The sequence below is a fragment of the Geotrypetes seraphini genome, chromosome 1 (genome assembly GCF_902459505.1).
Source record: "Geotrypetes seraphini chromosome 1, aGeoSer1.1, whole genome shotgun sequence".
Taxonomy (NCBI): domain Eukaryota; kingdom Metazoa; phylum Chordata; class Amphibia; order Gymnophiona; family Dermophiidae; genus Geotrypetes; species Geotrypetes seraphini.
Window position 1 is genome coordinate 68512399 of NC_047084.1, and position 22829 is coordinate 68535227.

At 42.2% G+C, this 22829-nt stretch overlaps 1 protein-coding gene across 1 annotated transcript in view; it reads right to left on the bottom strand.

Moving 5' to 3' along the window:
- Positions 1-22829, bottom strand: part of NIPBL (NIPBL cohesin loading factor) — a 1354860-nt gene that overhangs the window by 1039030 nt on the left and 293001 nt on the right. Inside the window, 1 exon segment of the mRNA XM_033932779.1 lies at positions 3019-3112. Coding sequence (XP_033788670.1) covers positions 3019-3112 — 94 coding nt within the window.

Consider the following 22829-nt stretch of genomic DNA (forward strand, 5'->3'; position numbering starts at 1 on the left):
GAAAAGCCTTAGGAGGTTTTCTAGTGCTGGTCATCTTAGAATTAGCCAAAGTCAAAGGCTGAGTCTAAGGGGTAGAAATATTCAGTACCTGAAGCACCCTAGTGATAGAAGTTGGTAATTCTTCCCTATGAAAGACTCTTGACCGCCTTGAAGTCATCCGCCTCACTAACTGACATATCTTCTAACTCCACATTTTCCCCAAAACCATCAGGGGGAGATGCAGCCCATTCCTCAATGGACAGAAGCTTGATGTAACAATAAAATAAAGGAGAAAATGGTTTAGAAGGGGAGGGGGCACCAGACTGTCCCACAGCAGCTATTTCAGTCTGTGGAGAAGCCACCAACTCTGAAGTAGAAGGCATAGCTGGGGAGTCCCCCAAAATGGCCATGCCCAATGCCACAGGAGCAGGCTCCAGCATAAACAACATGGCCATGGGAGAAAGCAGCCACCCCTTCCCCGCAGGGAAAGACCCAGGCCTGTCACCATAAACTGCCATATCTGTGGCCTGAAGAACAGGATAGCCAGCTGAACAAACTTCTGATGCTGCTCGGCACTTTCCACAGCGCAAGGTTTCACACTCTCAGCCGCCATCAAAACTTCCAGCTGCTAAGCCTCTACGCTGTACCCAACAGCAATTAAAAATGTAAAGGCACCCTCACCCAATTTGCAGCTAAAAAGAAAGTCAGAGAAACTTCAAAGAGTAGGCTCCCATTGAGATTTAGCCTCTCTGTCAGAAAAGGCATAATTGCAGGGATTTCAGCAGCTTGGGAAGCTGCCAAGGCTCCAAACTATTTTTTTTGTGTGAATGGGAAAGAAGAAAAGAGCCCTTAAGTCTTAAAGGGAAGGTGGGAAAGGGATCTGGGGGCGGACCAGGTGCCCTAAAGCTGGCACCAAGAGTTTGTAGGAACACATCCATTCTACCTGCCTGATTCTTTGTGATGAGCAATACTGATTGACCAGGAGGATTTCCATCCAATAGGTCAGTTCTCTTATCTCCACCTGCAGGTAGATGGACAGAACCCACACACTCCATTTGGATTTATCTGCAGGAATGTCCTCTTAGCAAGATATTAAAAATATATGAGGCCCTTTTACTAAACTGCTTTAAGCAGCTATAGTGGGTTTTATTACACATTAAACATTAGCATGGAACCATGGTAAAAATCCCACACCAAGTGCTTAATGCAGGAATAGGCAGAATCAGGTGAGACTGGGGTGAAGCAAGAAGTGGCCTGCCCTAGCAGCTAACATGTGGGATTTTGATTTGATGGAGGGGCTTGGACTTTGGTGGGAAGAAGAAGGAAAGGGGATTTAGAGACCAGGGGCTCAGGATCAGACTAGAGAGTTGCACGGGGACAGAAATCCCGCCTGTCCCCACCAGTATTCCGCCCTTCTCCACCAGAATCTCCTCCATCCCCACCCATCCCTGTGAGGAATCTCCTCCATCCCTACCCAACCCCATGAGGAATCCTGTCCATCCCCGCCCATTCCCCCATAAAAGTTACCTATCCCCTTAAAAAGTAGCAATTACTTCTGACAGTTTTGATTTTGAGTTTTACAGAAAGCTCAAAATAAAGTCAGACATCTGCCAGAACACACAGACAGACCTTCACCAAATGCAGAACAATGGTTCACAAATTACAAATAGAAATATGAATATCACAACTGAACTGGAAACCCCAAAACAAACTCAGCAAGTACTTCATTTTGTACTAAACACAATTGGTGGTACAACCATGAGAGGGGGCTGGGCCTCCCACTTTGAGCATAGCCTCCCTCAAAATGAACATCTCCCTTGCTGTAGCTGGTGGGAATCCCTAAAGCATCATCAGCTAATGACCAGCTCCTTAGGTCCAGAGAGGTCCAAGTTTTGCAACTTGCAGCAGTATTTCAAAGCTGCTGCTGCCTCCCCACCCACTTGCTTTCATTCATGCGTGAAAGCAGTGGCAGCTTGAGGATGTGGCCACTAGCTGCAAAACTTGGAGATTTCTGGTTGCTAGACTGGAGGAAATCTTTAGTTGGCAGGGCTTGGGGATCCCCACCAGCTCAAGTATCTACATTTTGCATTCAGGTGTGGAGAACATTTGGTGTCCATTCACCCATGTTGGGGGTCCAGCCCCTCCCCCTTCACCCACCCCCAAAATTAGAGCCCACAGGGGTGGAAACAATGCCCTCCTCCCGGACACACACCACAAGGTTCTTGGAAAGGCTTTCACAACTTCAGAATTTTTCACTTCAAAATTTTTTTTTAAAGTTGGTGGTACCTGCTGTAGGATAGTACGGCTCCAGAGCACACTGTTGTTGCCCAGTCTTTCCCACGCTCTTCTGCTGCACAGCCGCAGTGAGTGCTGGTGCTTAATCACAAGATCCTTGATTGGGGGAGGGCTGTCTCACGCGTTGCCAAGGCTCACTCCACCAATCTGAGAGAAAGAGCATGAGCTTGATGGCCAATCAGGAGCACCTCTTTAAGGAAGTGCTTCTGATTGACCATCAAGCTCCAGCTGTCTCTCCATCTGGTGGATGTATAGCAATCAGCAACCCCGGTTCCATCCCCATGGGAGTCCCGTGGGCCTGGGGGGATCCCTGTGGGAGTCCCGTGGGCCTGGGGGGGATCCCCGTGGGGTCTCTGTGGGACTCGCGGGATTCCTGCAATCCTCCTTCCAGTGCAGACCTCTAGATCAGACATGGAGTAGGAGGACTGCTGAGGATTAAAGCAACAATGTGGTATGTGGCTGAGAGGCGTCGCTGTGTCTTCATTATTTATATTGGTGTGAAGCTCCCATCCGTGTTATATGCAGTGACAAATAGTGAAGAATGCTAGTGCTATGTGTGGTACGTGCACCAAATGCAGAGCATGCCCCCTGCATTTTCTGCACTGGGTTTGTATATCCTGCTCTATAGATTTAGCTCCTAACACATAGAAAGTGCAAAACTTTACTGCAGTTTAGCAAAAGAGCTCTTATGAATGTATCAAGACCACATAACTATCAGCTACACAGTTACAACATATGAAATACCTTTAGGCGTTCCATCACTTCCAGCTGGGGAACACACAGATTGTGGAGACCTCAAGGAAAAGGAAGCAGCATTTCTTATTGAAGAATCGCTATCCTAAAATACAGTGACAGTACATTCTCACTCATAAAATGTAAAGGTTAAACAAAGAACAAAAATTCAATTATGCTACTCTAACTTAAGCTAAAACAAGCTTCTTAAATTTTTGAATTTGACCAGAAGAAAAGCAACAGAATACATCCTGTCAAACCTTGCCATTCAAAGAACATGTACCATAAACACAAAACTAATATGAATTACTATATCGTCCTAGTTCTCCAAGAAAAAATGAACAAGTGCTTCCCTCTTTGGTCCACTGACTTACTAAATTTCATAGTTATCTACCTATAGATTCTTACCTGAGAGCTACATTATCTGGTTTATCTTCTAGCAGACAATATTATTTTAAGATTTAAATATCAATTTTGGCAGTGATCAAACTTATCTGTTTATGATTTAAATCTATAAAATGGCACAGGATGTAATCATATCGATCTGGATGCAATGACAACACAAAATAAGACATTGTCTTGAAAAGATCAGAATATAAAAAAAATGACACTGTCAAGGTTTACAAAAAGTTATGTCATATTGCTACATTTATGATCTGAACATGAGAATATGCCATGAATATGCCAATAGCAAAGGTAATAAATGAAAAATAAATGCTCTTGTCATCCCATCTATCAATGATGTCATTATTCATCTGTGGATAATTTTTTAATCCTATTGGTGATTACAACACTCAAACACACAGGTATTCTCTTCACGGTAAGCCTTGGTTCTTTATTCTGATGAAAGAGCAAATTTATATGTCATCACTTACTGATGTCAAAAATACTAATAACTCTAAGGAGTTTGCTGCCAGATCTGTTTCTAACAAAAAAGCCAAATTTTAATAAACCCATAAGAAAATCACTTTATGTTCCAAATGCATATTCAAACAAATAATTGTCATGGCTAGTTATAACTGAGGGGGGAAAAAGCCATTTTGATGCATCACATAGTGGTCCTTTTACTAAGCTGCAGTATAAATGGCTTTTGCATACCCTTATGTAGGTCTTTCCTGTGTGTTAAGGCCTTTTTTACCGCTGCTTGAAAATGGTTGAATTTCCATTTTCCCAATTAATGGCAACATCAGTGTATGGCTATTGGCACAAAAATTAGCATGTTAGCCCTTATTGCCACCTATTTTATAGGTAGTAAGGGCTCATGCACTATACTCCACAGTAACATGGCTGCACCAACTGATTTACTCCATCATGCACACTCTACCCCTAGACACACCCTCTCTGAGAAAAATATAGATTTTCTTTAATGTGTAGTTTGCATGCACACATACTACTGCAGGGGGAAAAAAACGGGAACTTCTTTTGCAATGATCAGGAAAAAAGTTGAAAGGCATGAAGGTGCTAAGAGCAAAATATAGTATAATTAAAGAAATTAAAATTGAGGTGTCTTCCCTTACAAAGCAATTTTCATTGTTTTGAAGGATTGGTGTGTGAAAGAGAGAGATGGGTACTGCTGCATGATTGGGGGGAGGGGAGGGGGTAGAGAGAGACAGATGGGCAATGCTGGATGACTAAGGTCTAGGGTGTGTGGATGGATAGAGAGAGAGAGAAAAAAAAATTCTGGATACAGTGAGAAAGGGAAACAGACATGGGATGCTAGATGGTGGAAGGGGAGAGAGAGAGACAAAGGAGAATGCTGGATGGCAGGTGGGAGAAAGAGATAGGAGGTAATGCTGGATGGTGATGGGGGGAGAGAGAGAAAATGCTTGATGGCAGGTGAAAAAACAAAGGGTGGAGATGCTGCATTGCAGAGGTAGAGAGGAGATGCTAGATGATAGTTGGAGAGAGGAAAGAATTACTGAATAACTGGGGAACAAGAGAAAGGAGAATGGGAAGCCCAGAGTGAGAGAAAGAGCCAGAAAGCTATAAGTAGACATAGTAAAAAGAGAGCAATTGAAGGCTGGATAATATGAACGTAATATGAATGAAATCTGAATGGATAAGCAAAAAAAAAAAAAAAAGGAAGAAATCTGAAAGGAACAGATCACTGTTCGAATAGGTTGTAGTGAAAGAAATGAAGACAGAAGATGAGAGAAAAAGCACTGTTACTATTAACAGGTGTTATCCAGGAACAGCAAGTAGATATTCTCACATGTGGGTGACATCATCAATGGAGCCCCGGTATGGACAATAGTAACAGTGTACTATCACTTTATGTTTCAAGAAACTCTGTGACTGCCTACACTGCTCATGCACTCAATCTAGGCTCACCCAATCTAGGCTCACAGTTCCTCAGTTCCGTAAGCAAGCTAAGAAGCCAACCAGGAGAGGTGGGTGGGTTGTGAGAATATCTGCCTGCTGTCCCTGGATAACACCTGTTATGGTGCGCAATTGTGCTTTATCCCAGGACAAGCAGGCAGCATATTCTCACGTACGAGACTCCCTAGCTTACTACAATGGTATTCCAGACAGTAGTGAGACGTGAACGTGGGAACTGAAGACCAAGTAGCTGCTTTACAGATTTCATCTATGGGAGTGGAATGTTAGAAAGCAACTAAAGTTGCCATAGCTGGGACCTTATGCTGTTACACGCCCCTCGAGCTGCAGCCCAGCCTGATCACAGAAGAAGGTAACACAGACTGCCATCAAGTTCTCTTGGTTACAAGCCAACCCAAACTGTGAGGATCAAAGAAGAGGAACAGTTGAGATGTTGTATATGGCTTAGCCAACTGAAAGTGATAGGTATGAAGAGCTGTTTCACCAGGGTGAGAATGAGGCTTCGCAAGAAACTGGAAGCATAAATGATTGATTCTAATGAAATTCAGTAACTATATTCAGTAAGAATTCAGGATGGGAGCAGAGAACTATCATATCCTGGTAGAAAGTGTAAAAGGTGGATCCCACACCAATGCTTGAAGTTCACTCACTCAATGTGCACGAGTAATGGGAATTAAGAAATATCACTGTGAAAGTGAGATAGGCAAGATGAGTAGAAGATATTGGCTGAAATGGAGATTTCTTCAGTCTGGTGAGAACAACAGTAAGACCCTAAACCAGAGGAAACAGTTTGAGAGGTGGTTAAATATTGAAAATCCCTTTATAACCCTGGGAACACAAGGATGAGCAAGCAGATAATTTTTATTGACTGGCATATGGAAAGCACTGATAGCAATAAGGTGAACTGTGAATGAAGTGGTTTTAAGACCTGAATTGGAAAGCAAACACTGAATATATGGAAAAGGATGGAGCATCCTGATGATGAAGAGTATACCACGATGAAAACAGTGTCCACTTCTGTGAGTAGTAGCAGTATGTAGACGGTTTAATGGATGTACCCAACATGATTCTGACAGGATCTGAAGATCAGCAAATGCTGAGGCTACCAAGCTGCCAAGTACAAAGACTACAGATTGGGAAAATTCCAGTAGAAAGACATCAGCTTTTAGATAATGAAGAGAGGATTGTCTGGAATCGAAGTGAGGTAGTGTGTAATTGTGGGGGGAACAGAAATAAGTTTATCTGAGGAGTTCCCCAGAAGAGAAAACACCTGACCATCTGATGTGGGTGAAGAATCTGCTGAGCATGTCGCCAGAGTATTCTGCTCCTTGAACATAGAGAGCTTTTCAAAACATGTTTGGAGCAACTGTTCAGTTCCAATCCTTTTGATCTCTCGCACAGAAATCAGAGACCTATACTTTCTCCTTAGTGTAAACTAGGGGGACTTGAAAGGAAGATACTGTAGTGAAAATTCTGCAGAGTACTGAACATTGCTTTGAGTTCCTAGAGGTGCAAGTGGAACTTCTGCACCTAAATAGAGCCGTGACCTTGTGTGTAAAGATTGGCCAGGTGAGCCTCACAAGAATAGTTGGTGAGTTCATGGTCAGAACTTTCAGATGTGAAGGCATTTGCAACAGCTGCCCTGTGGAAAAGTACGAAGAGTATAACTTCCACTTAAAAGTTGACGAGCTAGAGATTAGTGAGACACCAGGTGTTCTACAAGGAAGAGTTGTGAAGAGAAAAACATACATTGTAGGTGCCATGTTTAAAGTGGGACTTGAACCTTTGTCCCTTGATTCAATGTCCACTGCAGTAACTGCTAAGCCACTCTTAAGGTTGAATTAAGGTAATAGTAACATCCTTCTACTGGGTTATATGGTGAATTATGTCAAGCAGGGCCCCTATGAAGTTTAGAGCTTGAGAGGGTTGAAGTTAAGATTTTGGGAAACCGACTTCGAACTCTCAGTGTTGAATAAAATAGCATTGGACTGAGGAACCCTTGGGCTCATAAAGTTGGTGCCAAAACTATCAGGCACTTGGTAAACAGTCTTAAGAGCAGATGCCAGGCTAAAGGGCAGAACTTTGAAGTAAAAATGTTGATGGGCTAATCAAAACCACAGAAACAGTCCAGGCATCGAAATAACTGATATGTGGGTATCTGTGATATCTAGAGAGTATAGCAAATCGTTTTGATCTAAGAGTAGCTTTAAGATCCCAGAGATAAAAGTTGAATGTTTCTTGAACTAGAAATGATACGTATATTCCGTTAACTCTGTAATGAGAAATACCTGAAGTAGAACCCCTAATTTTTCTAAGAAGGAGGTACTACCTCCTGGACATATAGTTGAAGAAAAGTCTCTATGTCCCGAATAAGGAAAGTCCTGAGAGTTAAAAGTAGACTCTCCTGGATAATTTGGAGGTATGTCGACAACATGAAAAAACAATAACCGTTCTTGATGACTGAGAGAACTCACAGGTTGGATGTTATCAAGGCCAATGCTGTGGTAAAAATGAAGATGACATCCAACTGTAAGGAAGTGGCTAAGAAGGAGAAAATAATAATAATAACTTTATTCTTCTATACCGCCACAATCTTGCGACTTCTAGGCGGTTTACAATCAAGAGAGCTGGACATTCAGCGAGTTACAATGTGCAGATAGTCAGAGGAAATACAGAGTGCAGAAACATTTACGAAGCAAAATTATAGATATACAATTTGCTGAGCGAGAGTATAAGAAAACAGTAGGAATGCTTGACCTAATACACAGAAGAATTGAAGCCTGAGCTTTTGGAATGTTATTTTTGCTTCTTATGTAGTGGAAGACCAGAAGCAGAAACACCTGCACTGAAATATATTTTAAGGCTGACTCCCAAGGAATGATTGATGCTGAAGCTGTGGTCTACTGAATCCTGGAGGAAAACAGATTCTGTAAATGGAATCTAGTTGTCCTGAACCAACCATGATAAAGGCATTTTGCAAGAAGTGTCTCTCTAAAAAATGCTATTTAAGGGTAACTTGAGGAGCTCTTTGGGAGGCTCAGTATAATCCAAAGCATCCAAGCATCCAACACTTGGTCCAGTGTCAGCTTCCAACGAGATAGGTAAGGCTTTCCCAACTGTTTAATATATCTAGCAAAGACAAATCCTTCCAGAGAAGACCTTCTTCTAGGAGGTGTTTTCCATGGTGACAGTTCTGAAGATATGCCGTAAGACTCAAGAGCCCAATAAAGCTAGTGCTTCAGATTCTTTGGGAACGTTTCCAATGTCTTTGGTACCGATCAGATGAAGCTGATGACGAGGATTGATGAGTATTCCTTTTACGCTTGGAAGCATGAGATCAACAAAGTGATCATGGCAAAAGAGAACATTGATGCTTCAAGGTAGTGGATGGACAGCTGACATCGGTACCTGGAGGCCTTGAACTGCTATGCTCAGGTTGGACTGGTACCAAGGAAGTCGATGTGAGCACCCGTATGCAGTGCAATTTAAACCTTGTACTGATCTACATCCTGAAAATACGCACTGGTACCGACGGCTCATTAGCCGATACCCGTGGTGTAGCAGGTTTCCTCGAATCGGGTAACCTCGATGAGGAAGTATGTCATAATGCATCAGCACCAATGGCTCAACTGCTATTACCATAGGTGCAGCAGGTTGTCTTGAAGTGGGTGACCTCGATGCACACCATGAAAAAGAGAGAACCTGCAAAGCTAGAGAACGGTATCTTTGGTGTTTGGTCTGCATCAAGAGACTCGATGCATTAGAGACCTGTGACGCTTGATCAGAATGCACCAGTACCGATGGCTCAACAGCCAGTACCCTTGGTGCAGCAGATTGCCTCAAAGCTGGTGACCTTGATGAGGATGCATACCATGAAGAAGAGACAACCTGCGAAGATTGAGACCCTTAGTGTTGATGTTTCGTCTGCATCAAAAGACTTGATGCTATCGAGATCCTCAACGCTTGCTGGGAAATGGATGGCTTCTGAGCTGGCTTCCCCGATGCTATTCATTCTTCCGATGTTGATGAAATGCAGGAGTTTTCTATGTCAATGGCTCCGAAGATTTGGTGATCCATGACCAAGCCGAAGTCTTGCTGAATGTGACAGGCCTTGAAGGAGTGCTGTTGTAAGATGCAACATTGAGCAGAAGACTAAGCTTGGCATTTAGGACCCAAACACAGTAGACACCAACTATGAGAGTTGTGTGATAGAAATAGGCCGCTGCACCTAGAGCACTTCTCAAAACCAGTCGACGGTTTCAACATAGAGGGAAAATAATTTTGTCAGCGAGATTATACTCAATGAAAAACTGAGAGAGACCTGCCGAGGAAAAAAATCAGAGGCCGAAACCCGAGTTTGAAGAAAAAAATGAAAATTTATTTTTTTAATTAAATGTTCCATTTCTCTTTTTTTTGTTGTTTTAGTAAAGAGAAAGAATACTACTACTAAGATAAAAGTATAGAAAAAAGACGGGAGAGCAGGAAGGCAACGCAGACTAAACATAGTCAAAAAAGTACTTCTTCACTCCACAGAAAACGAAGAACTGAGGAACTGTGAGCCTACATTGGGCAAGAAGGCACCTACGTTTGCACAGTGTGGGCTGTCGCAAAGTTTCTTAAAACTTAAAATGACCGTACACTTTTAATACTGTCCGTACCTAGGCTCCGTAGATGACATAACCCACATGTGAGAATATGCTGCCTGCATGTCCTGTGGTAACAACATGTTATGATATTATGTAAAAGAAATCCCTAGAGTATATACCACAGAAAAATACTATAATATCAGAGCAATGTACTCAAATTGCAAAATTAGAAATTTTGTACATATTTATTCATTTAAAATTTGCAAAAATATCACAAAATTTTCATAGAATGGCATACACAGAACACCATACAAACACTACAAACAAGATATAACATATAACATATGTTATATGTTGTTATATCTTGTTTGGTTTGTTTGTACATTATTTGTTCATATTGTACATTATTTATGTTATATGTTGTTATATCTTGTTTGGTTTGTTTGTAGTGTTTGTATGGTGTTCTGTGTATGCTATTCTATGAAAATTTTGTGATATTTTTGCAAATTTTAAATTGATAAATATGTACAATATTTCTAATTTTGCAATTTGAGTACATTGCTCTGATATTATAGTATTTTTCTGTGGTATATACTCTTTAGGGATTTCTTTTTCTTATCTTTGAGATTTACTTTTGAATCCCGTTGTTTATTGGCTGTAGCTCTCTGTTTTATTTTTTGTTTAATACAATCTTATATCCTGCCAAATTTTTGTAAATAGAAGTTCTAGATGGGTTACAAGCAGCATATCACTACATAGAATTATGCATGCTACGTAGAATAATAGCTGGGCCCCTACATGAAAATGTCACAGCTCTCATGGTTTGCAACCGCAACACCTTTCTAGATGGTATAACCAAATCACTGTTACCAGCAGAACGTAACTTTAGGAGCGAAGTCTGATATGCAATTACCTCTGACAGGTAAGAGGCTACATATAATTGTCTGTAAGATAAGGCTTCTAAAACAGTAAATAACCATAAACACTGTCATGGATAGGAGACCCTTGGAAAGAGTTATGGGAAGACAGAAAAGCAGTAACCAGAGACTGGGACCAACACAATTAGAAAAATTAAATGGCCAGACAGCACAGGTAGAAAAAAGAATTTTATTTTTAATTTAGGAAGAAGCAATGTAGTAGCTATGTTAGTCCACTTTGAAAGCTAATAAATATAAATAAAAGGAAAACAAAAAATAAGGTGACACTTTTATATTGGACTAAATACATTTTTGACTAGCTTTCAAAATATCAAATCTATTTCTTCGGGTCAGGACAGTATACTGCCATAATGGTATGCTTATCCTGACAAAGGAGGAGCTTTTGACCTCCAATAACTAGCCCAAAAAAATGGAATAAATTAGCTCAATAAGAAGATATCACCTTATTTGCTGTTTTTATTTTGGGAACCTTTTATTAAGCTGTGGCAAACACTAATGCATGCTTTCCGCACACTCAGGATCCATGGTAGTTTTGGAATCAGCATGCACTGCCCACATGCTAAAAACCAGGATTGTTTGATTTTAGCATAGGGCAGCATGTTTGGGGGTGGAGAGTAGGCATACCCTGTGCTAATCGGTTAGCGTAGCTACATCACCACACGCTAAATTAGCATATTGTTAGCTATGACGACACATTGAGAAATTAGCACATGGCCATCAATAAGAAAAATGGGAAATGCAGCCATTTTACAGCCATGCTAAAAATGGCTTCAGTGCATGGGAAACCCATTAGCTAAAAATAGAACAGGCCACATTTTAGGGCAGCTTAGTAAAAAGGCCTCTTTATTTGTTAATTTTTAATGTAGCAATTGAACTATGTCAGTTTTTGAAATTTACATCTGCACTCTATATTTTACACGGTAGAAAGATAACTATTCTATTCTTATTTGTTTCTATTCCACACTATTCTCACAATAGATTCTAGACGGATAACAACAATTAAAAAATATTGTGTCCATACAACATTATTCATTTAACAATCATTAAAAGTAAAACATTTTAAACAATTTTCTAAAGATATAATAAGCAGCAACTTTTCTTAGTGCAGTTAGAAGATCATTCTAAAGCAGGGGTGTTCAACCTTTGGCTTTCGTGGGCTGCATTGGCCGAAAAAATTGTTTCTGGGGCCACACAAATGCGCAAACGCTGCGGCAAGACAGTAAATACCCAGGGGCAGCAGAAGAAAACACTGCATTGCCATCGACCAGGGCTGCACAAAATACTTCACGGGGCCACATGTGGCCCTCGGACAGCAGGTTGGACACCCCTGTTCTAAAACTTTGTTCCTATAAGCTCAAAAAATTTGTTCTTCAAAGATTTTAAACAACCATATGAACTTATAGAATAGCCAAGCCTCAATGACTGTTTATACTAGAAGGTAGCTCTATTTATTGGGAAAGCTATATACTTCATTAAACCTTCTGGTACTATTCACTGCAACAATTTATGTATAAGTTTAACTAATTTAAAATTTACACTCTTCTCAATCTTCAACCAATGTAAATGATTAAGAAAAGGAGTAACCTAGTCATATTTTTTTGCTCTAAAAATCAAACGTACAGCCATATTTTGAAGCAATTGCAGCCTACTTTTTAAATTCAGTGTTACCACCACAATATAAAGAATTACAGCAATCCAACTGAGGCTCTTACCACCAATAGCTTTTACTACCATTTGAAAACTCTCTAAAAGAGAAAACAAAACATATTACCCAAAACTGGTGCGCACACACAAAAAAAGAGACTCTTTACCAATCCATTTGATTCTCAAATATCAAACCACAATCCAAAATAATTCCCAAAACCCTAGATTTTTCTTCTATTGTAAGAATTTCTCCAATACTCAGTACTATTTTCTAACCAATAAACCCACTTGGATTACCAAAACAGCCTACCGTATATACTCAAATATAAACTGGGATTTTGGGGCTAAACAGGCCAAAAATGGGGTTCCTGGTTGATATTCAGGCCAGCGCCCCCTCCAGACTTATTGCAGGATGCCCCCCAGGCTCTGCATCCCTTCCTGCCCTGTCCGAACCTCATCTGCCAATCCCTGGTAGTCCAGAGGTGCAGCGGGCAGGAGCAAGCTTTCTGCGCTCCTGCCCCGCTGCTAACCCAGTTAGTCGATGGCTGCCACGAGTTGTGGTTTCTTCAGCCGCTGAGCAGCACCGTGCAGGAGCACACTTTGGCATTGCTGTTGGTGCTGAGTGGGAGCCAATCAGGAAGCAGCTCAGTGCCGAGCAGCAGCACCAAAACGCGCTCCTGCTCAGTGCCACTCAGCGACTAAAGAAACCACAACTTGCAGCAGCCACCAACTGACCAGGTTAGCAGTGGGGCAGTTGTGCGGAAAGCTCACTCCTGCCCGCTGCACCTCTGTACCACCAGGAATCGGTAGAGGAGGTACGATGGGCAGGGCAGGGAGGGGGGACAGGGTGCAGAGTCTGAAAGGGGAGGGGGGCTGGGCGCAGAGCCTGATAGGGGAGGGCGGGAAGGGGGCTGGGTGCAGAGCCTGACAGGGGAGGGGGAGGGAAGGGGGCTGGGTGCAGAGCCTGATAGGGCAAGGCACTTGAATATCTTTGAAAATTAGCCCTGTGTTATATACTTTCGGAGAGTAGATGAAAAAATACAGCCTATGCAGAGTAGCAACATTGTTGTATATTACCATGTTTCCCTGAAAATAAGAACTACCCCGAAAATAAGCCCTAGCATAATTTTTGGGGTAGGTCTTAATATAAGCCCTACCCCCTAAAATAAGCCCTAGTCGCCAGCAGCAGCACTTCGCCCTCTGCTCCATCTCTCACTCCCATCCAAACTGCAAGACAGAAATAAATACCTTATACCAAACCAGCAGCATCGGCAGCAATCTACACAGGCTGCTTTGTGGCCTGAGCCATTCCTCTGCTGCGTTGCAGTAATGCAGCAGAGGAACGGCCCAGGCCACGAAGTAGCCTGTCTAGATTGCTGCCGACGCTGCCGGTTTGGTATAAGGTATTTATTTCTGTCTCGCAGTTCAGATGGGAGGGAGAGATAGGGCGGCAGTGGCAAGAGGGGATGTGCAGCGGTGGGGGGGATAGAAAGATGCTACATGGGGGATGGGAGGAAGGAAGGGATAGAAGCTGCAAGGGATGGAAGGGAGGGCTAGAAGCTGCAAGGGTTCTTCTGCACAAGGGAGGGAGGGATAGAAAGATACTGCACAAGGGGATGGGTGAGAGGGGAGGAAAGATGTTGCACATGTGGGGAAGAGAAAGAAAATAGGGGTGAATGAGAGGAAGGGAGAGATGATCATTGTACATGAAAAAACTAAGACATCCCCAAAAATAAGACCTATTGCCTTTTTTGGGCCCAAAATTAATGTAAGACTGTCTTATTTTTTGGGAAACACGGCATTTATATTCCACTTTTCTCAAGACAGAGAACAAAAAAATATTTAAAAAGCAACATATAATCAGAGAAACTCATATAGGCAAATTACAATACTGTATAACAGAAGAATAATGAAAATAAAATACAGCTCTCCCTCCGGATTCGCAGTTTCCCTATTTACAAATTTGAGTTTTCACGATTTTTTTTTTCCTTCTATTTTTCTTCTATTTGCAGGCTGCCCAAACCTCCTTGGACCTTACCTTGTGGTCTAGCGGTGACAAGGGGCAGGAGCGATCTTTCTATGCTCTTGCCCCGTGCAGAGCCATCATCAAAATGGCTGTCGTAAGTTCCCGTTGTAGTCTCGACTATAACGGGAAATCACAGCAACTATTTTGATCCATCCAGTCTGCCCAACCAGATTCAATTTAAATTTTTTCTTAGCTATTTCTGGCCAAGAATCCAAAGCTCTACCCGGTACTGTGCTTGGGTTCCAACTGCTGAAATCTCCGTTAAAACCTACTCCATCCTTCTAAACCCTCCCAGCCATTGAAGCCCTCTCCAGCCCATCCTCCCCCAAACGGCCATATACAGACACAGACCGTGCAAATCTGTCCAGTACTGGCATTAGTTCAATGCACATGCTCAAGGCCCAGCACAGGAGGCAGATCTTCAGGCACCGGCACCAACGCACAGGACATGCTGGTGCTGGTGCCAGTGCCGGTGTGGAGGTACACTAAAGTAAGAAGAGGGTTCGGGTGGGTTGGGGGGACCTCAGGTCGTGGTGGGGGGTGCCCTATGGCGGCAGGGGGGTGCCAGATTGCAGGGAGAAGGGTGTCGGTTCGCGGGGGGGGAGGCTTTCGGGGAGAACAATGCCGGTTCTCGTGGGGGGGGAGCATCGCTGCTGGCCTCGGGGGGGGGAGGGTGGGGGGTGGGAACATATCAAAGCGAGTTTCCATTATTTCCTATGGGGAAACTCGCTTTGATAAACAAGCATTTTGGATTACGAGCATGTTCCTGGAACGGATTATGCTCGTAATCCAAGGTACCACTGTATTTGAATGTCTGGATCATATCTCCCCTGTCCCTCCTTTCCTCTAGGGTATACATATTCAGGGCTTCTAGTCTCTCCTCATACGTATTCTGGCACAAGCCTCCTATCATTTTCGTCGTCCTCTGGACTGCTTCAAGTCTTCTTACATCTTTCGGCAAATATGGTCTCCAAAACTGAACACAATACTCCAAGTGGGGCCTTACCAATGACCTGTACAGGGCCATCAACACCTTCCTTTTACTGGCTACGCCTCTCTTTATACAGACCAGCATCTTTCTGGTAGCAGCCACTGCCTTGTCACACTGTTTTTTCACCTTTAGATCTTCAGACACTATCACCCTAAGGTCCCTCTCCCCGTCCATGCATATCTGCTTCTCACCTCCCAGCAAATACGGTTCCTTCCGATTATTAATCCCCAAATGCATTACTCTGCATTTCTTTGCATTGAATTTTAGTTGCTGGGCATAAGAAAAGGCTGGGCTGAGAAAAGGTGACTGAGATCTCCAGAAACAAAAAATGAGGCTTCAATGAATTCTGTTAGAGCAAACAATTTATAATACCATAATTCAAACCCCACTCTTTTATGTGAATAAAAACAAGAAATTCAAACATTTAACTTTTGAAGACCTCTTAAGACCCATGACATAAAAAAAAATAAAAATCAACCATTCTCAACATTTTGGATTTGCTAGTCACCTCTTTCCAGAGATAGCATGCTCTAAACCTCAAGGAGTTATAAAAATGCATACATGGTCGTTTAAATAAAAAGAATGATAGTATTCAAATTTTACCAAAGAAATTCACACAGATACCTATGTCCATCCTATCATTCTCTCTTCAAGAAACTCCCTAAACCCTTTATGTCTGTCTGTCGAAATTAGATTGTAAGTTCTTCAGAGTAGTGATCATCTATTACATGTTACAGAAATGCTAATTAGTAGCAGTATTAGCCTAGGGGTAGGTTAGATATTTTATTCAATTATTTTGGATGTTTCTGTGCTGTTATCTTAATTGCTTATGCAAGTTCAAGGTTTCCCTTATACATATATGGTCTTTTAGTTCTAGATAATACTATGTTATTCATGGTGCTCTTTAGTATTCTTAAATGTACATATGCATATGGCTGCTTCCTTTGGATATATATATGTATACCTTTTAGAAATTAGTTTTCACATATTTACCGTATTGTCACCCATTGTCACTGATGTCAGAGAACGGGCGGGACCGCCGGAAGAGGAAGCAGCGCAGCGCAGGGCTCACAGAAGGGGCAGGACCGCCGGCAGAGGAAGCAGCTGGGCTCACTGGAATCCGGAAACAACGGTAGGCAGCTTCTCCATGCGGGAGGGGGAGGGGGGGAGGCTGTGGGGGTGCGAGCGGTCCTTCGGGGTGATGAATCGGACGTCGGGGGGGGGAACTATGTAAAAAAAATTTGTATAACGCGCATGGTTGTGCACGGTTTGTAAAATCGTGTATAACGCACACGTTATATGCGTGAAAATACGGTATATGCATGCTATTTCAGTTTTTATGCTTTGTTGGTATGTTTTACTTTATGATAATTTTTATTGACTTGTTTAACATTTTATTTAATGCCACTTTAATAATTTATTATTTATTTATATATATACTTTTGAATTTAATTTGGTCTGTATTTTATTTATGCAGTCTTGACCTCATTTCATGTGTAATATATTTCTTTTAGACCACATTCACACCTCTGAGGTAGGCCTCCACCTGGAAGCTGAAACATGGACTCTGTCGGGTCATTCATTGGATTTCTCCAACATAGGACATTTTATATATGGGATGTTTATATGTGGTTTTATATGTATTACAGTTTTAAGTTTATAATACAAAATAAATATTGTCTGTCTCAAGGTTAAAATGGTCTATCCCACTCCCCACTAGTTCTTATCTTGTTTGCTTTTAAGTGGGGTTTCTGTTCCACATTTGCAGGAAAGATCTTGCCAGCTTCAAGCCACCCAAAATCGGACCCGCTACCTCCTCCCACTGGTGCCTCTGTCATTTTGAAGAAAAAAGTAACCTGTGAAATAAGTTCTTACTGCATGACAGGAGACTTACTTGCCTCATAAGAGGACACTTCAGCCTCCTCCAGAGTGATTTTAAGAGATCAAAAGCTTCTCCCTCTTCTTCCATTCCAAACCAAACAGTTCTGCTTCTGGGATAGGATCTACACTCTTCCTTGGAAACTTGTCACTTCCCTAAGCTTCTTGGGCCCTTTAGATATGAGCTGGGGATCCTACCATGGTTCCCCTCTTGCCACTCCCCAGCTGACCATGAGCTTGCAGGGAGATCAGGGCTTTCTGAAGACAGCCTGCTATCTTCTGGATCAGCTGCTGTCCCTGAATAGAAGAGCTAGCCAGGACTTTGTACTGTGAACTCTCCATGGCCAATTCCAGTTCCCCTGGGAATACCTCGACCATCAAGAATACTCCTTCCACTGGGTCCTGTCACAGGTCTCTCGCTGCAAGGGAGAATGAAGTCCTGTGGCAAATGGTTGCTGTTCCCACCTGCAGGGAAAAGCACCCCTGATGTGGCTGCCAGCCCCTGTGCTTCACCTAGACACTAGTCAACTGGTCAACTCTCCCCTGATGAAGCCATTGGAGGTGGGTCATAAGCTGGCAGCTGACCTGGCTCTCAGAGCACCTTGGCATGCTGGCACTAATAAGTCTGCAAGCACTCCTCCCCATCTTGAGTGAGCCATCCCTGTTCCATCCTCAGACATCCTTGCCACAGACCCAACAGCCTCAGTACACTGTGGAGAGCTTCCACTGATAGGCGTATTCCTGTCTTCTTTAACATTTTAAACTTTTAGCTCTTAAGGTCACCCTCAGTCTACACCCAACCTCTTAAACCCCACTTCTACCCTTTTTTCTCCATTCTAATCTTCTGCCAAAAATTTCTGTATTGTCCACTCTCAGCCTATACTCAAATAACTTGTATCTAAACTAAACTACTTATAGTTAAACTACTGTTCTTAATTTGCTGTATAGTCCCTATATTTACACTGCTGCACACCTCAGCAGAAATCTTGTGGGTACAACCTGTCCGGACCAGAAGCTCATCAAGGGAGGCCAGCAGCCCTGACCTGGAACAGGGGCTAGATTTCCCTAAGCTCAATCAGGAGAAGGCTTGTGAGAGCACTAACATCTATACCAATCAGGAGAAGGCTTGTGAGAGCAATTCAACTGTGGACACAGGCTGTGACCCAAGCCTCAAGAAGTCCTGTTAAGACTACTGTGGAACCAACACACACTGCAATCATATGCTAGAAAACACCAATGAGTTTCAGGGCTGCAGTAATCCTTGATGTTGTCAATGAAAGTCAGTGCCTCCATCTGCTGTTGGGGAATATAGGTCGCTGGAATGGATTGTCTAGCAGGAAGATAAAGAAATGCTGCTTATTGGTATAAAATACTATATAACAAAATTATACTGCGCATTAATATGTTGGTAGAATCTTCTATGATGACTTAATATTGCATTCAAATTGTATATATTTTGCGGATTAATATTTGAGTATTATTGATATCTTCATTCTCTAATTGAGATTAAGGTATTCTATAGTCTTTTTATTTACATAAAACACCTTGACCCCAAATGGTTCTAATGAACTTTACAATACTTTACATAATAAATGACAGCAAATAAAGACCAAAATGGTACTGACAGCCAATTATCTTTAAGTTAGCGGGAAAAGGAACAGTATTATCGTGTTTCCCCCCAAATAAGCCATATCCCGAAAATAAGCCCTAGCATGATTTTTAAAGATGCTCCTAATATAAGTCCTAGCTCAAAAATAAGCCCTTGTTAAGATTCACCCTCGAAGCCCCCACCTCCCAGTGATGCAGCAGAGGATAGGCCCCAGCAGGGAAGGCTGTGAAGCAGCCTGTTCAGAGCGCTGCCACCACTGCTGTTTTGGGGGGTCTCACGGTGGAAGGGTCTGCTGCATAGGGGGATGGGAGGGAGGGACAGAAAGATGCTGCACAAGGGGATGGATGAGAAGGGAGGAAAGATGTTGCACGTGGGGGGTGGGGAGAAAAGAAAGAGGAAGAATTGGGGTGGAGGAGAGGAAGGGAGAGATGATTGTTGCACATGAGAAAAATAAGACATCCCCCGGAAATAAGCCCTAATGCATTTTTTGGACCCCCAGATTAACAAGACACTTTCTTATTTGGGGGAAACACAGTAGTAACTGAAAGCAATTACATTTGAGGAGGGGAAAAAAAAAATCATACTTCCTCATATACTAGACCACATGCAATACTTACAAGTGAACTGATAATTAAAAAAAAAAATATCCTGTATAACATTTTATAACAAGCTGCACTGAAGTTAAAGAAGAAATTATGTTTTACCAGATACTTTTCTTTTTTTAGTCAGCAACCCATTCTGCATAAATGTATGTTATCCCTTCCTACCACCAGGTAGAGGTAGACATTACCAGCATAAGCTAGGGAGTATACATCTGCCCAAGCAGTAGAAGGTCTCTTTATAACAGCGGTCTCAAACTCAAAAACCCTTTGCAGGGCCATATTTTGGATTTGTAGGTACTTGGAGGATCGCAGAAAAAATAGTTAATTTCTTATTAAAGAAATGTGTATAGGGAAGGGGAAAAGAAGATACCAAGCCTCAAAGCAAAGCAAATCCAACAAGTAGAGGCACTGGAGATGTCAAATCAAACCAAATGACCAGAAATCCTTTATTTGCAGTTTGTATCAAAGTTTAAAACAAGCAAAGTTCCAAAAGACAAAGTCCCAACAAGGATCCAAGTTTTGGCGATACCATCGCCTTCCTCAAGGGACAGCTGTAAACTGAAACAACATATTAACATTGAAACTAATAACATTCAAGAAGTTACATATTAGAACAAAAAAATGAATAAAATAAAAAATTGGTGCATATTACATATATAACATAAATGATTAAAAATATATCAAATAAAAAATATGAAATAAAAAAGACACAGGTGATAAATTAAGAGCAGAAAAAAGGCCTTCAATTGGTATAGAATACATAAAGATTATGACTCCCAAAATTTAAAAGTAAACAATTTACAGAGTGGTCCTTGAGTCATGAAATATATTAGCCCAAGTGAACACATGCTGATATTTTGTTCACTTTTAAATTTTGGGAGTCATAATCTTTATTCTATATCAATTGAAGGCCTTTTTTCTGCTCTTAATTTATCACCTATGTCTATTTCATTTTTTTATTTGATATGTTTTTAATCATTTATATTATTATATGTAATATGCACCAGAGTGGGCAGACTTGGTGGGCTTTGGCCCTTTTCTGCCATCATTTTTCTATGTTTCTATGTTTTTTGTTTTATTCATTTTTTTGTTGTAATATGTAATTGCTTGAATGTTATTAGTTTCAATGTTAATATGTTGTTTCAGTTTATAACTGTCCCCTGAACTCGGATCCTAGTCAGGACTTTGTCTTTTGAAACTTTGCTTGTTTTAAACTTTGATACAAACTGAAAATAAAGGATTTCTGACCATTTGGTTGGATTTGACATCTCCAGTGCCTCTTCTTGTTGGATTTATTAAAGAAATGACAACTTTGCATGAGATAAAACTTGTTATAGTTTATAAATCTTTCTTAATTGCTTCTGATAATTTCAGCTATACACAGCTGAAAGCAGTGCAACATGCAGAAAATGAAGTTTAGATAATATTTCACTTTCTGTATGTTGCACTGCTTTCAGCTGTGTATAGCTGAAATTATCAGAAGCAATTAAGGAAAGATTTATAAACTATAAAGAGTTTTACCTCATGCAAAATTGTGATTTGATTCTAATCTAAAGTATCAACTGCAAGAAACAAGATTTTGGTGTAGTACTCTAGGCTTTTTTGAAGAGGGGAGAATCAATATCCGACTTGTGCCTGGAAAACTTGTGCCTTAAGTGTCCGGTGGTAACGTCCGCAACCGCCTTCAGCTCTCACCTCTTCTAGCACCGGACATAACCGCCATCTTACATCAAGCAGTCACTGCTAGCAGAGGTGCTGAATTTTGCAAGAGTTCACAAGATTACGTACACACGCACAAGCTGCAATGCCTCCAATGGTTACCTTAAGTTCTGGAATGTTGCCCGCCTCACTGCGGTAACCTCACGCAAGCGCTTTCCTGCATCTGTACGCGATTGTTCTCTCCACTCCACTCCACCTCACAATCATGTACAGACATAGGAAAGCGCTTGTATGAGGTTACAGCAGTGAGGTGGGCAACATTCTGGAAAGCACAGTTACTTACCATAACAGGTGTTATCCAGAGACAGCAGGCAGATATTCTCTACATGTGGGTGACGTCACTGACGGAGCCCCCTATCGATCGTTTTTGTAAGCAGACTTGCTTGAAGACCTTCACGCTTGTGATTGGCCCGCGCATGCGCGTATGCCCCTCCTGCCCGGTCTAGGGCATGCGTCTCCTCAGCGTGTCCTCAGTTCAGATAGTTAGCAAAGAAGTCAACCACGGGGAGGTGGGTGGGTTGCGAGAATATCTGCCTGCTGTCCCTGGATAACACCTGTTACGGTAAGTAACTGTGCTTTATCCCAGGACAAGCAGGCAGCATATTCTCTACATGTGGGAGACCTCCAAGCTAGCCAGAATGGAATGGAGGGAGAGTTGGCAATTTAGGAGAACACATTTAGCAAAACGGACTGGCCAAAATGGCCATCACGCTTGGAGAAAGTATCCAGACAGTAGTGCGAGGTAAACGTATGAACCGAGGACCAAGTGGCAGCCTTACAGATTTCCTCAAGTGAAGTCGAGCGGAGCAAAGCAAAAGACGTCACCATCGCTCTGACCTAGTGGCCAGTGACTCGAACTGGGAGGGAGAGACCAGCCTGAGCGTAACAAAAAGAGATACAAGCGGCAAACCAGTTAGAAATGGTCCGCTTAAAAACAGAACGACCCAAGTGATTAGGATCGAAAGAGATGAACAGCTGGGGAGCAATACGATGAGGAGCGGTGTGCTTCAAGTAGAAGGTCAGCGCACGCTTACAATCAAGAGAATGCAGAGCCACCTCTCCAGGGTGAGAATGGGGCTTCGGAAAAAACACAGGGATAACAATGGATTGGTTGATGTGAAACTCAGAAACAACCTTAGGCAAGAACTTAGGATGGGTACGGAGCACCACCTTATCATGATGGAAGACAGTGAAAGGAGGATCCGCTACCAAGGCTTGAAGCTCACTGACCCGACAGGCAGAACTGAGAGCAATAAGAAACACAATCTTCCAAGTAAGATACTTCAAGTGAGCCTGCGCTAGCAGCTTGAACGGGGATTTATCAAGCGAGAAAGGACCACGTTAAGATCCCAAACCACAGGAGGAGGTTTAAGGGGCGGATGAACGTAGAAAAGGCCTTTCATGAAGCAGGAAACCACAGGATGAACAGAGATAGGCTTCCCGTCAATCAGCTGATGAAAAGCAGCAATGGCACTAAGGTGGACTCGAACCGA